General features: G+C 50.4%; 1 protein-coding gene across 1 annotated transcript in view; it reads right to left on the bottom strand.

Annotated features, from left to right (window-relative positions):
- LOC112114925 (U5 small nuclear ribonucleoprotein 200 kDa helicase) overlaps nucleotides 1–14,335 on the bottom strand; it is a 40,061-nt gene extending 25,726 nt beyond the window's left edge. Inside the window, exons 1-11 of the mRNA XM_024211845.2 lie at nucleotides 14,156–14,335; nucleotides 11,396–11,559; nucleotides 9,801–9,972; nucleotides 9,063–9,255; nucleotides 7,774–7,829; nucleotides 6,503–6,601; nucleotides 3,527–3,679; nucleotides 2,732–2,831; nucleotides 2,061–2,197; nucleotides 1,048–1,131; nucleotides 612–785 (exon numbers count right to left, since the gene is read on the bottom strand). Coding sequence (XP_024067613.1) covers nucleotides 612–785; nucleotides 1,048–1,131; nucleotides 2,061–2,197; nucleotides 2,732–2,831; nucleotides 3,527–3,679; nucleotides 6,503–6,601; nucleotides 7,774–7,829; nucleotides 9,063–9,255; nucleotides 9,801–9,972; nucleotides 11,396–11,559; nucleotides 14,156–14,200 — 1,377 coding nt within the window. The 5' untranslated portion in view covers nucleotides 14,201–14,335. The remainder of the gene's footprint in view (nucleotides 1–611; nucleotides 786–1,047; nucleotides 1,132–2,060; nucleotides 2,198–2,731; nucleotides 2,832–3,526; nucleotides 3,680–6,502; nucleotides 6,602–7,773; nucleotides 7,830–9,062; nucleotides 9,256–9,800; nucleotides 9,973–11,395; nucleotides 11,560–14,155) is intronic.
- Nucleotides 14,336–16,166: the final 1,831 nt, after the last annotated feature.

Below are 16,166 nucleotides of genomic sequence, written 5' to 3'. Positions count from 1 at the left end.
GCAAAGCAGCGATTACAGCACGTACCATAACAATCCGTAACACTGTACAACTAGCACTGACTCTTCACGACAAGGGTTTGTTTGTCTCCATTTTACAGCTTGGGAAACTGACAGAGTCCAAGTGACTTGTCCAAAGTCACATGGTGAATTAATAGCACAGCCAGAACTGGAACCCAACCTTGACTATGGCCCATGCTCATTCGCTCAGTCCGGCAGACCAGCTTGCACAAATGACTGCCAGAGGTGCAGCAACAGTGCCCCCAGACCCCGCAGAGCAGCCCATCTTTAAGGTGCAATGGGACCAGAGGCACCAATGCCAGGTGCACATCCCAGGCATTAGGAACCAATGGATCAGGAGCCATTTTTGGTCACATGAAATCTCAGGGAAACAGAGCTTAACGCACAGGCTCCTTAAGGGTCACATGTCGGAAGAGGCCCAAGTCCTGCTGGCCCCAGGGCACGTCGTGGAGATGCTCCCTCAACACCTGAGTTGCACGCTGCGAGTGAGAAGTGCCACAAAGCCAGTAGGTTTCTGTGGGGGGTCGGGAAGAAGGGACGCTAGGTAATCCAACCCTGCCCACCGCTGACTGAAAGGGAATAGAGTCACCTACCTCTTCGGAGCCGAAGGGCTTTGGCTTCAAGGCAGGCACATGCACCTCCTCGTAGCCTTTGCGCTGCCTGCGGAACGAGCCATCGGGCAGCTGGCAACGCTTGTTGGCCATGAAATGGCTGCCCTGGGCAAACACCAGATCTTCCAGGTCCAACACCTGGCGCGGGGCCAGCACCTGGAAAAACCAGATGGGGCGTCAGAGGAAGAATGGGAGGGGCCCAGATTTAAAGGGGCAGCATTGCAACTACTCCCTCCAGCCTGCAAGTCTGGCTTCCCAAAGCTTCTCAGGCAGATCAGGGGCTTAACCTTTCACACCCCACCTGCAGGCCGCTAGATCAGGGTGTCTTCTGCACCCACCGGTCCCTATTTAACAACAGCCCCCTTGCACTCATTCAGCCCCTCGAGCATCCTAAGAACAGGTGCCTTAAGGGACACACCTCTCCACCCTGATCCAGATCCATTGTTTCCAGGTCTGTGTCCATCCGGGACTGGCGCACACGTTCCCTGCGAGAGCGTTCCTCCTGGAGGGCAAAGGGAGAGGGCAGGTTAACATGGTGCAGACACCTCTCGGTGGGGAACAGCAGCTGCTGTGCCCTGCTCCGCACACTAGCGCCTGCTACTGCCCCACTGCGATAGCACAGCTTCAGCTAACTGGTCAGGCAGCTCCTCAGGGGGCTAACAAGCCATGCTTAGCACTATGGTGAAGATGACTCAGGATCAGACCCTGGTCCGGATATCTCAGCTCCCTCAGAGCACAGAGGATGTCATGTGCAAAGTCTCCATAAACTCTTCCAACTAATGAGTGTATCCGACATGCTCCAAAGGGAGTTGCATCTCAGAGGACCCCTGTAACAGAGATGCAGGAGCTGCTGATTAGTAACAGCACAAGTAGGTGCAATGCTCGGCACCCAAAGCTGGATCTGGCTAATATGAAGAGAGGATGCATGGTCAGTCTACAACCAACATCAGATCAAGAATGAGGGGGGATTTGATAGCTGCTTTCAACTACCTGAAAGGGGGAAGATGATAGAAGGAGTAATGGTCTCAAGTTGCAGTGGGGGAGGTTTAGGATGGATATTAGGAAACACTATTTCACTAGGAGGGTGGTGAAGCACTGGAATGGGTTACCTAGGGAGGTGGTGGAATCTCCTTCCTTAGAGGTTTTTAAGGTCAGGCTTGACAAAGCCCTGGCTGGGATGATTTAGATGGGAATTGGTCCTGCTTTGAGCAGGGGGTTGGACTAGATGACCTCTTGAGGTCCCTTCCAACCCTGATATTCTATTATTCTAAACCTCTATGCTGTGACCCCAGTAGCACCCTCCCCTCCTTTCAATCCAGTTTATTCAGTGATTGCAGTGAAACGTGTGTGTGACATGCATGCAAAGTGCTATTTCAATGGTGACAGCTCAGATGCAACAAGGACCTTATGGGTTCTCGCCGCTCTTCTTACCCGAATCAGATCCTCCTTCTCCGTCTCATGCAGCTGATACAGAAATTTTGACAGCTCGGGATCAGATTCCATCTTCCCCATGATCCTCTCCTTCTCGGCTTCACTTTGTGCACTAGCCAGCAGCGTACAGTACAGGACTGGAGGGAGAAAGAGGGTGAGAGAAGGCAGCTACCCCAATGCACGGGGTCAGAGGGAGAGGGGCAAGGTGGAGAACACCTGAAGTTTCACAAAGCATGGCGCAGAGGATAGACTGCACAGAAGGCAGATGTGTGGAGAGGTGAGAAAGTTGCAGCTATGAAAGCTGACTGAGACCAGGACTACATTTAAAATTTAGGACAACATATGTCAATCAAGGATGTGAAAAACCCATGCCCCAAGCGTAGCTATGCGGACCTAAAACCCCACACAGATGTAACGAGGTCGACAGAAGAATACTTCTGTCACCCCAGCTACCATTGCTCAGGGAGCCGGGGTTCCTACACTGATGGAAAAACCCCTTCCATCGCCGTAGGCTGCATCTACCCTCCGGGGTACGTTGCCTCCCCAATGCTGGTGTAAGTCCCCATAGTGCAGCCATAACCCAAGGTGTGGCTAGCAGCATGACCGGAGCAGCACACAGGCAAAGAACCAGGGTAACAGCACTGCAGGTTAACGAGGTGCCCAGTACTCACTCATCATTCTGTGCTGCCTCAGCACCTTAATGAAGTCAAAGGTGTTAAAGCCCAGGAGCAGGACAAGCTGGTTTTCACACTCCCTGTCATCGCTGGCAGTCTGGGAAAAGAAGGGACAGAAAGAAGCTGGTGAAGCATCTGCTGCCCGGCTTCGCCATGGGAGAGGGCAGGGGACCCAAACTCCCATTGCACAACAGATAGAACCCAACTGCATAGTAAATACCAGCTACCCGCCAGACTGACAACCCATATCCTCCATGTAACAATCAAGACTCTAAGCAACACTGGCGAGAGTCTGTCTAAGTGCAGTCTGTCCCAGAACCTCTTCCTGCACTCCTAAGAGGCCCTTAGGGGCAGGACACCTGGGTCATCTATGCTGGTGCAGTTTACAGGCTTTTGAGCCGCATAAATACCATAGATGAAGGGCTGGAACCTGAGAAGTGCTGGGCACCCTAATTCCAACTGAAGTCAAAGGGAGTGAGGATCAGGGTCATAGTTAGCATGGGGACCACCACCCCAGAGTTGGCCTCCCAGAAGAAGCAGTAACTGTCACCCAAGAGAAGGTCTGCCCATGCGTTAAACCTGGTCCTCACAACGGAGGAGGGACACGGTGGGTGTATCCTCAGGGGAAGAGTGGCACAGTAGCAAGTTGTTTGGTTGCATTAACAATTTTAATATGGAAAAATCGGTCCAAACTGTAAAGAACTTGCCCAGGGAGCTTCCTGTCTTCCAGCCAGGCAGGCCCTGAGTCTGGAACCTTCTCCACCCACGGAGGCAGGATAATTGGCCACATACCTTTAAGATCTCTAGCACCTCATCTGCTTTCTTCTGGGACACGATGGCATCGTCGTAGAAGCGACTCAGCTGCCGCTGAAGCCAAAAGGCATCGATGTCTCGGGGATGCAAGTCTCTCTTTTTGGAGCTCATCAGCTCACCAGATGCCACCAGCTGAAAGACAGGCAGTGTCTCCTTACAGCCGTCCTTCGCCCACACAGAACTGAGTCCCCAGGACAGGCACAAACAGCCCTTGGGTATTGCCCCACGCTCCCAGCCATCATGTATGTGAGCAAAACCCTGGCAGCAGCAGTCAGACTAGGGACAACAGAGCACTTAATCGTAATGACGGTGCTTTGACCGGACGATAGCAATGCTAAGGAAGTCTGCTGGACCTGGGAGAAGCTACTTTCTCCTACCCGTCTTGCAAGTTGGAGAGAAATGGAAAAAAAGGAGCTACCAGCAGCATGACAAAGAGGACAGAACAGGGTTTAAAGAGACTCACAGGGGGAGACTGGGAGAGCCACACAGGAAGTTTTGGGCAAGAGAGGGGTATGATGCTGGCAAATCCAGCGCCAGCTCATGCCAAGGCCCCAGGCCTCACTGGACACAAATGCATACCTGGAAACAAGTCTGGCTCACCTGTGTGTTAGTACTGTTAACACAGATATTGGAGTTGTAAGAACGTGTCTGGTGCTTATACCGTAGCTTGCACAGTGCTGCATGCATTAGCGCTTGTACACACTACCACTTACGTTGATATAACTTATGCCGCTCAGAGGTGTGAATAACCCTTCCCCCACCGAGCAACACAAGTTACACCGACCTAAGCGCCAGTGTGGACATAGCTACCCCGCCTCTCGCAGAGGTGGTTTTATTGTGCCGACAAGAGCGTCTTCATCAGAAGCACTACAGCAGTGCAGCTGCACTGATGCAGCGTTTCTAGTGTAGACTAGCCCTTAGTTTCACCTATATGGGTTACCTAGGGAGGTGGTGGAATCTCCTTCCTTAGAGATTAAGGTCAGGCTTGACAAAGCCCTGGCTGGGATGGTTTAGATGGGGATTGGTCCTGCTTTGAGCAGCGGGTTGGACTAGATGACCTCCTGAGATCCCTTCCAACCTTGATATTCTATGATTCTATAAATGGTGGAAAAACAGGCAATTGCCTTCTGTGTGAATAATTAACGAGGATGCTTAAGAAATAAGGGCCTATTGTTCCGAGGGACTCCAACCTGTCAAAGGCTTGAAATTGTATAAAAGATCCAGGGGTCCTCATTCGGCCATCTCAAATCTGCTTAAGCTTCATCAGGGGAAGTTTGAGTTGCAAGATGAGATCCCGGTTAAGCTGGTACACCCTGGATATGATATTGGACATTGGACTATAACCTATGGACTAAATTCCAAAAGAACGCTTTGCAACTACAAAGCTCACCATCTCTGCTATAAATCTGAACCTCAAGAACTGAACTCATGTTTGTATGTATATTGATCTTTTAACCATACTCTCACTCTTCTTTTTTAATGAATTTTAGTTTAGTTAATAAGAATTGGCTGTAGCGTGTATTTGGGTAAGATCTGGAATACTCATTAACCTGGGAGGTAATGTGTCCAATCCCTTGGGATTGGTAGAACCTTTTTATATGATGAAATAAGATTTTCATTAATCTTCATCATATCTGACTTGGGTAGTTAGATGGAGGCCTGAGGCTGGGTTACTTTAAGGGAACTGTGTTTTGGACTTCTGAGTAACCAGTGAGGTATAACAGAAGTTGCTTAGTGCTAGCTTGGTAAATCTAAGTATTGAAATATCCACCAGCTTTGGGGTTGTCTGCCCCATTTTTTGCAGTTCACCCTTATTGAGTGACCTCAGCCGGCTCCGCCGGGAATCCGGTCACACTGTCACTCATTTGTCGTGTATATTACCTGCTTTAACCTTGTAAACTCTCATTTCCTCTTCCTAGTTAATAACTCTTTAGTTAGTTTGATATAGGATTGGCTACAAGCATCGTCTTTGGTGAGAGATCTGGGGTACAACTGACCTGGGGTAAGTGACTGGTTGTGATTTTTGGTATAACGTACCATCGATCACAGAGACAGGCTTGGCTGGGTGGCAAGATAGACCAGAGTGCCCAAAGGGACTGTCTGACTCTAGGGTAAGGCTGTTAGAGGGTATGAGGTGTTCACACTTGCTACTTGGTTGGTGAAATGTATTTAGAGAACATAAGCTTGGGGTTTGTGCCCTGGTTCCTGACTCTGCCCTGAGGTTGGCACCCACGCTCGTGTGCCCCTCCAAAGAGCGTGACATCACATAGGGGTCCTGATTAACTGCAGGCCAGCCAAGTTCACAGAAGGCAAGCTGTGGGCAGAAGGCTTCTGGTTCAGAACACAAGCCACACACTTCTGCAGAGGGACCCTGGACACAAAGAATACTCTGGAATGGTGAGGAAATTGAGGTAGGGAAATGCATGGCGGATTTCTGTATAGATCTAAGTATTTCTCACTCTATTAAAGAAAGAACAATTGTGTTTTAGAATCCTGTGCAAAATGCCTGTGTTTCATGAATTACATCTACCATGTGCTCCATGAAGGAAACTATGGCCCCAAACCACCACCCAGCTGGTGTTCTGGGATAGGGGGTGTTTAACCTACAGGGTAAGCGTGAGGGTCAGCACCGGTTCTGGGGCAGGGCACGGGGTCACAGCTCTCAGCAGGGGTATACCACATAGAAGTTCTGCTCCCTAAGAGCGTGCTCAGAGGTTCTAAGACAGCAGCAGTGCCTGGACTCTGTTCTGACTCTGGGGGCTTAAGACACCCAAGTATTCAGCGGTTGGCTTCCCGTACAACAGTCCAGCAGGGGGCCCTCAGCTAGATCTGACACACTAGTGTCTGCTATCACAGTTAGGAATGAAGTCCCCATAGCTTTAATACAGCCACCAACTTCAAGCCAACCCTCCAGCGATAGGAAAGTGGCCTTGGGCTTCCCGCTTGGTAACTCACATTGGCTGAGAGGGTGCAGCGGACAACGGCCTCGTCCCCCTCCATGTCATCATCAGATGCCTCATCCCGTACTTCACCATACACGTCCTCATCGCCTTCCTGTTGGAACACACAGCTCCTGTGAACGGCTCTCTCCCAAGGAAACCTCATGGAGAAGCTCTCTAGATTCCCCCCACACCTTGGACAGGAGTATTAGAAATGCCATTCCTACCGAGAGCTGGCCGAGCTAGTCCTTACTCCAGCAGCAGAAGCATCATACTGTGGTTAAGGCAGAAGATCACAGGACTTTGGGCAAGTCCTGTCATCCCATGCCTCAGTCTCCCCATTTACAAGATATGATCGTATCAGGGATGGCGCTCCTCGTACTGCAGGCTCAGTAGAAGTGAGCGTTATTATTCTAGTCTGGCATCTTGCTTTCAGTTGTGGCCAATACCAGATGCAGCCAAAGTCAGTAGAAAAAATAATGCACCAAGCTAATTGGGCACCCCTAAATTATGGGAGTGAGAGATCTTTCATGCAGCAATCGTCTATGGCCTAGAGCAGAAACAGGGACAGTTCCTTACAGTGCCATCCTAACCACGTGTCAGGTCCCTTGATCAGGCTCACTGTTATTCTTCTCAGTACTCCCCTGGGGCAGCTAGTCCCTCGGGTTAATTCTGTTTTAGATGGAGCACGTTTCAACTGAGCTCGCTGCAGGCAACCCTCATCTGTCTTGTGATGTTAACGTGCACTCAGAACTCATTGGTGCGTACAAGTCCTTTCAATCCTTTCCCACCTCAAGACCTTCAAAAATAAGTGCTACCAATGACTCAGAGGTTCCTGTATTGTTCTGCCTTAAGGAACCAGCCAAGGCAATTCTTTTCAGACCCTCACTCAGGTGAGTGAGGCAGAAGAGCAATTATATTAAATAGTCCCAAGTGGCTCACATTTAGAAAAGGCATTGCAGGAAACAGGAAGTCAGAGACAGAGAGCAAGTTTCAATCTGAAAGGGACTGCTGAGGAGGCCAGGAAGTCTGACAGCTGATCAAAACCAAGCCATAGAATTCATACACATTTCTGTGAAAGGTGGTACAGCTTAGTACAGCAATTTACCAAGCCTTCCAGTGCCAGGAAGCAGGGTCTAAGCTTCTGGCCTGGCTCGGCCTCGCTGGCCAAGATGGCTGAGATTGAGCCAAACTCCAGCTCCCCATGTCCCCAAGCCCTGTCCACAACCAGCAGCACAAAGACGAGGGACAGCTCAGCCACCACCTTAGAAGCGTCTGATCACTTACCTCTTCATCAGACTCAAACTGCACATTCACTCCGTACGTCTCATCAATGTTATCATCTGCAAAGGGGGACGGAGTTAGAAGGGTGCAGCCCAAGCTCAACCCAGTTATCCTCCTTTTGCACCACTAGAAAGCAAGAGCGCCCACTAAAGCATGGAGAGCACATCCAGGGAAAGGCCAGAACACAGATACGTTCCCACTAGAGGCTAAGTGGAGAAAATATCACTCGTTTTACTTGTGACTGAATCAGGATTTGAATTGAAAAACTAAACATTATCCACGGATGTCTCTGGGAGTTGTATGCATGGCTTAGGCTAGCGCAGGGTTGGGCAAACTACGGCCCGTGGGCCGGATCGGGCCCCTCAGGGCTTTGGATCCGGCCAGCAGGATTGCCCCCCGTGGCGCCGCGGGCCCTGCACCACTCTCAGAAGGGGCCCCCGGGCGGGGGGTGGGGTGGGGCGGCAGAGGGCTCTGTGCGTTGTCCATGCCTCCAGGCACTGCCCCCGCAGCTCCCATTGGCCGGGAATGGCGAACTGTGGCCAATGGGAGCTTCAGGGGAGGTACCTGGAGGCGCGGCAAGGGCAGCGCATGCAGAGCCCTCCGCCTCCCCTCCCCCAGGGGCCACAGCGCTTCCTGGAGCAGTGCGGGGCCGGGGACAGGGCAGGCAGGGAGCCTGCCTTGGCCCCAGTGCGTGCCGCTGCCGCCCCGGAGCCGCTTTAGGTAAGTGGCACCGGAGCCCGAACCCCTCCTGCACCCTGCCCCCCAACTCCCTGCCCTAAGCCCCCTGCCTGCACCCTGCACCCCACCGCACCCCACCGCCTGCCACATCCCTCCTGCACGCCAACCCCTGGCCTGAGCCCCCTCCTGCACTTCGCACCCAAACTCCCTTCCCTGAGCCCCCTCCCACACCCCGCACCTTTCTTCTGTCCCAATCCCTTGCCCTGAGCCCCTTCCTGCACACCGCACCCCCTCCCACACCCCGCACTCCCTGCCCTGGCCCTGCATACAATTTCCCCACCCAGATGTGGCCCTTGGCCCAAAAAGTTTGCCCACCCCTGGGCTAGCATGTAGCCTTTAGTCTCCAAGTGCAATAACTATTTACCACCAAAACCCAAGGAAACATTTTTAAGCCCCATCTCAGTTTAAAACACTTTCTAGCCTCCCTGCATACAGGCACTGTGCCCAGTCTGTGCCCCAGCAATTGAAATACGACATGCTGACAACCCGTATACTGTGCTCTGTGAGATAACACACGGGAGCAGTCCAGGCGCAAGCTCGAGGGTGATCCCTACCCATGTTCTGGATCTCCTTGTCACCACCATAGTCTGAGATCTTCTTGCCCAAGTTCACCAGCACATGGTAGCGGGTGTCATCCGTCTGTCCTAACAGCAAATCAATTTCCTTCCGCCTCTCTTTGTCTCGCAGCTTCTCGTTCTTCAATACAGCCAAGACCTCGTCCGCTGCTCCACAGAGAATGTCACGTGGCTGCAGAAGAAATGAGAACAGCTGCAACACACCTAATTTGGGGGATGCTCCATGTACCTGCCTGGGATAAGCACTGCCACTGCTCATCTGTGGAACTAGAAGACAGGCTCACATTTATGGACTAAATGCTTCCAGCTCTCTGTCTACAATAATTATCTCCATGGAAAAACAACCAATCTGGAAGCATTCCCCTCTAAAACACTGCAGCACTGTGCCAGCACATGAGAAACAGCAACGGCCACGACCCTGCTCAGAAGTCAGATCCCATCTTACAGTAAGGGCAGTCACTCCAGGCAGCTCAAGGGTCCTATGGAGACAGTATCTCAGGTGAAGAGCTTTAGCACCCACAAGCTGTTATACATCTCACTAGCTTGCAACAGAAGCATTAGCTGGCAAGGATCCAAAGACCAGCTTATTGACTTGTCTGAGCTACAGCTCGGCCAGCTATTTGCCTCACACACACACACACACACTAGGGGTTCTGACAACTCCACTCGGCTGATGTGTCTACAAAGATACCCTCACAGGTCCATGCACATCCTTACCTGGTCCCCAAGGGCTGCCTGAATGAAACTTAGCAGCACCTCATAAGTCTCCCGGGTCTCCTTGGTTTTGGGTTTGTAGATGATTCCCACCATCTCGTCAATGCCCTCAGAGAGCAGCGTATAACCCTTCATTTTGTTGATATCATGCCTGTCCTCATCACGCTTCCTCCTCCTAGAAAGCAGGGCAAGGAAAACATCACACAAGCCAATCAGCAGATGAAGTTGCTTCTCCAAATTGTGCCAGTCCTTCTGGCTGGGAAAAGACAATGGACAAGCAACCCTCTGATGAAACTTTTTCTGTCCCCACATTTGACTTTAAACCGGTCAACATGCAGTAAAAGTCACCAATCTCTCACCCCTCACCTACCCAATGAAGGACCATCATTCTAATCAGGGGTCATTTACCCTTCATATAAGACATCACAGTTTAGGTGCAATGGTTAAGGTGGTGTTGGACGTTTTAAAACTAAAATGAAACGTGTTTACTAGGTTTGCTTGCATTTTTATTAAAATTAAAAAACATTTTTCATTTGGATTTAAGCATCAGCTTCAGTATTTGTAACTTCAATCCTGAAACACTAGGCTAGTGCAAAAGACACCGAATGGTCAGTTTCCCTATCGATTGCCATGGTCTAAGCAGAGTAAAATTAGAAAGTAAGCACTTAGCATACATGGTGGCAAAGAGTTTTTTCTAATAATTCAAGCTATCAGTAGCTCAAGGACTTTTTTAAAATGTGATTTCTTAAAAAAGCCTGACAGTATCCCTTCAAATGTATTTTCTATCCATGGCACAAGAAGTTACTTTCATTTGTTTCAAGTTCAGTAAAAATTATCGCTGCCTGGCCAGTTCACATGAAACTCTCCTTCTCCACTGCAGTACTCGGATGCGAGAACATTAACTCAGCATTAAGTCTGATGCAGTTAAGATCTTGAAGTCATGGAATTTCAAGTTGAGGTTCCTCAAAGCAACCTTCACTGCTCCTTCCCGCATCTGTGTGGCGTAAAAGAATCGTTCTCTATAGGGTTACACCATCTGCACTGTCATCATGTGCATAGCTAAGGGTTATAGAATAAGTTGCAAGTAAAACAAATCAAGAGTACACAGCTAAACTTACATAAGAAGCAATGTTGAGGAGGGCTGTGAACAGGCATCACTTTAAGAGCACACGCTTTAAGGGTTTTCCTAGATAACTGCATGATAATTAAGGTTAAGATTTTGTCATGGTTATTTTCAGTAAAAGCCACGGACAGGTCACGGGCAATAAACAAAAATTCATGGAAGCCCATGACCTGTCCATGGCTTTTACTGAAAATAACTGGGAGGGATGGGACTGATAGCTCCAGACCCTGCCGCAGGGGCTGAAGCCAAAGAAGTCACGGAGGTTCATTAAAGTCACAGAATCCATAACCTCCATGATTAAATTAATGATTATCGTTGAAACCAAGGCAGTGTGGAAATATTTTAAATTCCAGGGCTAGATCCCACACAAGCTTTTCAGCATGAGACTCCTGAATACCATGCTGCAGTCAGGATGCTCTCATTCAATGCTCGGTGCCCAAGCTCTGAAAGACCAATTCATGCGTAACCCACTCACTTCGCTCGTCTCTCTTCCTGCATCTGAGGTTTGGTTCTTTGAGCCTTGTCACCCATCCGAGTGCCCTCCAGCTTCCCAACCAAGGAGAGCACCTCCCCTGTAGGCTCATCTCGGCGGGTCCTGTCGATCAAGGAGCGATCAGCTTGAAGTACAAGGTTAGAGTTCTGGAGGGATCACAGCACAAGAGAACAGGTAAGAGGTGTGAAGAAACCAATGCAACAATCTCTACAACCCCAGCCAGGCCAGTAGTATGTTTCATTATTGCCAGTGGCCCATCCCAAACAAACTCCCACACATTATCATCATTATTGTAGCATCTAGGAGATCTAGTCATGAGCCCAGACCCCCATGGTGCTAGGCGCTGTACAAACAGAACAAAAAAGACAAGCTCTGCTCCCAAAAACTTACAATCCAAGTATAAAACCAGAGACAACAAATGGATACAGACAGCAGAGCATAAGAAAACAATGAGTGGCGATCATCAGTGGCCTCAGCACTCTAGCAGCTGTCTGGCTTTTTGCAGGCGTTACTGCAAAGGGCAGTTTTGAGAAGGGATCTGAAGGAAGATAATGAGATGCCTTTGCAAATATTTACAGGGGGTGTCACAAGGGGGAGGGGCAGTACAGGGAAAGCATGAAGATGCTTGTCTGAAAATTTAACAAGTGGATGGTAGCAGCAGCCAATCGGAGGCAGGAGTCAACAGCTCAAGAGCCAATGAGAGATGATAGGTAGGGTGGGAACTGACTGTGAAGAGTCTTGAAAGTAAGTGAAGACAAGTAGCTTATGTTTGATACAATAAAGGGCACAGGTGCCGACTTTCCAATGTGCGGGGGGGGAGGGGAGGAGAGGAGGGGGACACACTACACCCCTTCCCAAAGGCCCCACCCCCTTCCCCAAGCACACTGTGTCCTCGCTCCTCCCCCCCAGAGCCTCCCGCATGCTGCGAAACAGCTTATAGCATTGGGCGGGAGGTGCTGATCATCAGGGCCTGCCAGCAGGCAGGAGGTTCTGATGGGGGGCTGCTGGTGGATGCTTAGCACCCACCATTTTTTCCCTGTGGGTGCTCCCCCAGCTCTGGAGCACCCACGGAGTCAGTGCCTATGATATAGGGGGACCAGTGAGGGATACAAAGAAAGGGGTGACATGGTCAGGGCTAGGGAAATTATCTTTGCAGCAGCATTCTGAACGGATATGAGTGGGGCAAGACTGCAGTGGTCCAGGCCAGAAAGAAGGATGTTGCAATAATCAAGATGTAAGATGAGAGCTTGGACAAGAGTTTTATCTGTGTGAATACAGAAATAAGAAAGGCTGCATTTTAGGGATATTATGCAGGATCTAGGATGCAACTGAAGGAAAGGAATAACACACAGCAATTAGAGACAAAAACAACGAGGAGTACTCGTGGCACCTTAGAGACTAACAAATTTATTTCGGCATAAGCTTTCACGGGCTAAAACCCACTTCATAAGATGCATGGAGTGGGAAACACAGTAGACAGAATATATACACACAGTACATGAAAAGATGGGAGTTGCCTTACGAAGTGCGGGGTCAGTTCTAACGAAATAATTCAATTAAAGTGGAAGTGGGATATTATCAACAGGAGGAAAAATCACTTTTGTAGTGGTAATCAGGGTGGCCCATTTCAAACAGTTGACAAGAAGGTGTGAGTAACAGTAGGGGGAAATTAGCATGAGGAAATTATTTTTTAGTTTTTGTAGTGACCCATCCACTCCCAGTCTTTATTCAGGCCTAATCTGATGGTGTCCAGTTTGCAAATTAATTCCAGTTCTGCAGTTTCTCGTTGGAGTCTGTTTTTGAAGTTTTTTTGTTGAAGAATTGCCACTTTTAAGTCTGTTATTGAGTATCCAGGGAGACTGAAGTGTTCTCCGACTGGTTTTTGAATGTTATAATTCTTGACGTCTGATTTGTGTCCATTTACTTTTTCAGAGAACACTTCAGTCTCCCTCAATCTCTTTCATGTACTGTGTATGTATATTCTACCTACTGTATTTTCCACTCCATGCATCTGATGAAGTGGGTTTTAGCCCATGAAAGCTTATGCCCAAATAAATGTGTTACTCTCTAAGGTGCCACAAGGACTTCTCCTTGTTTTTGCTGATACTGACGAACACGGCTACCACTCTGAAACCAGTCAATTAGAGACAGAATTTCAATGAGCTTAGGGATGAAAGGGATAAGGGGCAGTAGCTGGAGAGGGAAGCAGGGTCACGGGTAAGTTCGTTTTATAAACTTAGATAATGAAATGCAATTCTAGCACCTCATGGCTGACACTGTGAACACACAACCGTCGGGCAATTTGAAGTAATAATTCCCACAGCCACCATGCTTCCCCACACTGCATGTATATAGCAGAGCCTAACGCATGCCAAGCATGAGCACCCTACGTGCTATCAGAGTTACGACGCAACCCAGGGTTTCCAGGATCATGTTTTATGATCTATCTCCCGATGTGCACGTTAAGACATTGATGGCAATTTTACAGCAATGCTACGGCCTGTATAAAGCTTACCCAGGTTCGAGTTAGTGTTTCCTTCCTGCAAGGAAAAGGGGGGGCGGGGTGCAGGGGTGTGTGGTGGTGGGAGCAGAACTGCTCACTCACACACAGGCCCAGAAGAGGGCCACTTCCCACCGCCCCGGCTCCTGCTCCCCTTGCCGCCCCCCCGTCCACGCACCCGGGCCCCCCTGTTCTTCTCCTCCCCCGCCCCCACTCCGCACCCGGCCGCCGCTCCCACTCACCGCCTTGTACTCGTACTGCAGGCTCCGCGCAGTCACATCCGCCATGGCGCCGCCTCACCCGCCCGGCCTGGACCCCGGTGCTAGATTCGAGCCGCTTCCCCCCGCCCCGTGCAGCGGATCAGACCAAAACTGAAATGGAGCGCAGCGCAGCACGCACGTCCGGCCGGCAAGTTCTTCCGGGGCACACCGGAAGTGCGCTGCCGCGAGCCAGCCGCCTGATGTCGTCCCACCGCTGCTTCTCCCCGTAGAGCCACGGACCCTGCCGCGTTCGGTCCCCTCGCGCCCAGACGTCAGCCCCTCCCCCTGGACGCTTGAGCGCGCAGCGGCGTTGCCTAGCGACGGGCCGGCCTGCGCCTGGGGGCGGGTATCCCAGCCAGCCGGTATAGCCCGGGGGCGGGGCTCCCAACCAGTATAGCCCAGGTGGGTGGAGCTCCCAGCCAATATAGCCCGCGGGGCGGGGCTCCCTCCCATCCTGCGGGCCCGGAGAGCGGGGCTCCAAGCTGGCATGAGCCTGACCCACACTATTGTATGAAGCATCAGAGTTATGTTTTGCTCCGATCTCTCTCCCAAAGGGTGGGGCGCTTTCTCTGTTGTGGTCACTTCAGGCTTGGAGCATTGTCCAGGATTGTGAGTCGCCCTCAGTAGTGCAGAGCTAGGAGCTCTGGCTGTAGGGTCTGGCGCTTTGGCAGGAACTGGAGTAGGAGTGGAGTGAACCCCACCTCTTCTGCTTCTTTGTGGATTTTTTTCTTTCCAAATAAGAGGAAGTTGGTGAATGAAGCACAACAGCGAAACGAGAAGCCTTGTCGTGGGCTAATGCCAGGGACAGTGCGGGTAGCAGTTCAGACTGAAGCAGGGATAACTTGCAATAGTGCTCAGGATTAGCTGGCACAGGACTGATGGTGGCACACAGCCCAAGTCCTTTCACCTCCTCTCTCGGCCCCTCACAATCACAGCTCCAGGCAACAGCTGGGCCACTGATATCCCAGGTTTGCTCCCTATCTTTATCCTGATGCTGCTTGATGAGGCCTGAGTACACTTTTTGTTTACCTCTGTTTATTCCTGCCCAAGGCAATGGTCCTCATCTAATTTTGTCTTTCCCTCCAGGCACTGATGATGGCCATTACCAGCAAAGAATAAATAGCCTGGGCCACATGGGCTCTGCACTGGGGAGTTAAACCACTGTTGAATCCTGGCATGGATGACCTGCACAAGAAGTAGGCACCCAGGAGCTAGAAGGGTTGATTGGGCTGTGAGTTGCCTTTCTGCATCCCGCAGCTAGATGGGGAGATACAGCCAGCCTGCAGCTGGCTACATGGAGGAGCCTCACCAGCATTGTCTGTGCTTAAGCCCAGGCCTGATTACTGGACACAGTGGCCTTTATTGCAAATCAGAAGTCAGTTTTCTGGGTCTCCCTGCCCCACACAGAGAGATTCAGAGATCTCTGCTCTGGAAACTGTTGTGGGGGGTTAAACCTTCCTAGAGAAATGGAATGAGCTGTGACACGGAAGGAAAGGCAAGGTCCGCCTAGGGGACTTCTGGTGCCCCAGGCATAATGTAAGAGTCCCCTTTACATGGGTGGGAGCCCACAGCCTCATCCCACTTGGAAATTCTCCGGGATGGAGTCAGGTCAACTCAAGTGTCTTGTCTTGATTTCAGAGTCTAGTGTCAGGCTGATGTCCGACTATTTATGTAGCAAAGCTAACAGTAATGCCACCTCATTTCCACATGCACTTTGGATCTTCAACAGACTCTTAGATAAACACAAGAACACACCAGCTATAGGTTAGCAACAAACTCTTCGTTAAGTTGTTTTTCTACAGAGCATACATATGTAAGACAGTTGCTACCATCACCAATACAGTGGACTGTTCATGTTGCATGAAGCTACACAGACAAGTCATAGCACTACCCAGATTGTCAGAGGCACTCAGCCTAAAATAAGTAGGAAATAATCTTTTCTCTGTCATTGGGTCTTCCAATGATTCGGGTAACTAGGTACATTTGCCTGGGT

Source organism: Terrapene carolina, unplaced genomic scaffold (genome assembly GCF_002925995.2).
Source record: "Terrapene carolina triunguis isolate 2854851 unplaced genomic scaffold, T_m_triunguis-2.0 Scaffold49, whole genome shotgun sequence".
NCBI classification, from domain to species: Eukaryota; Metazoa; Chordata; order Testudines; family Emydidae; genus Terrapene; species Terrapene triunguis.
Note: the sequence above shows the minus strand (reverse complement) of the source record. Positions and strands in the feature narration are given on the sequence as shown.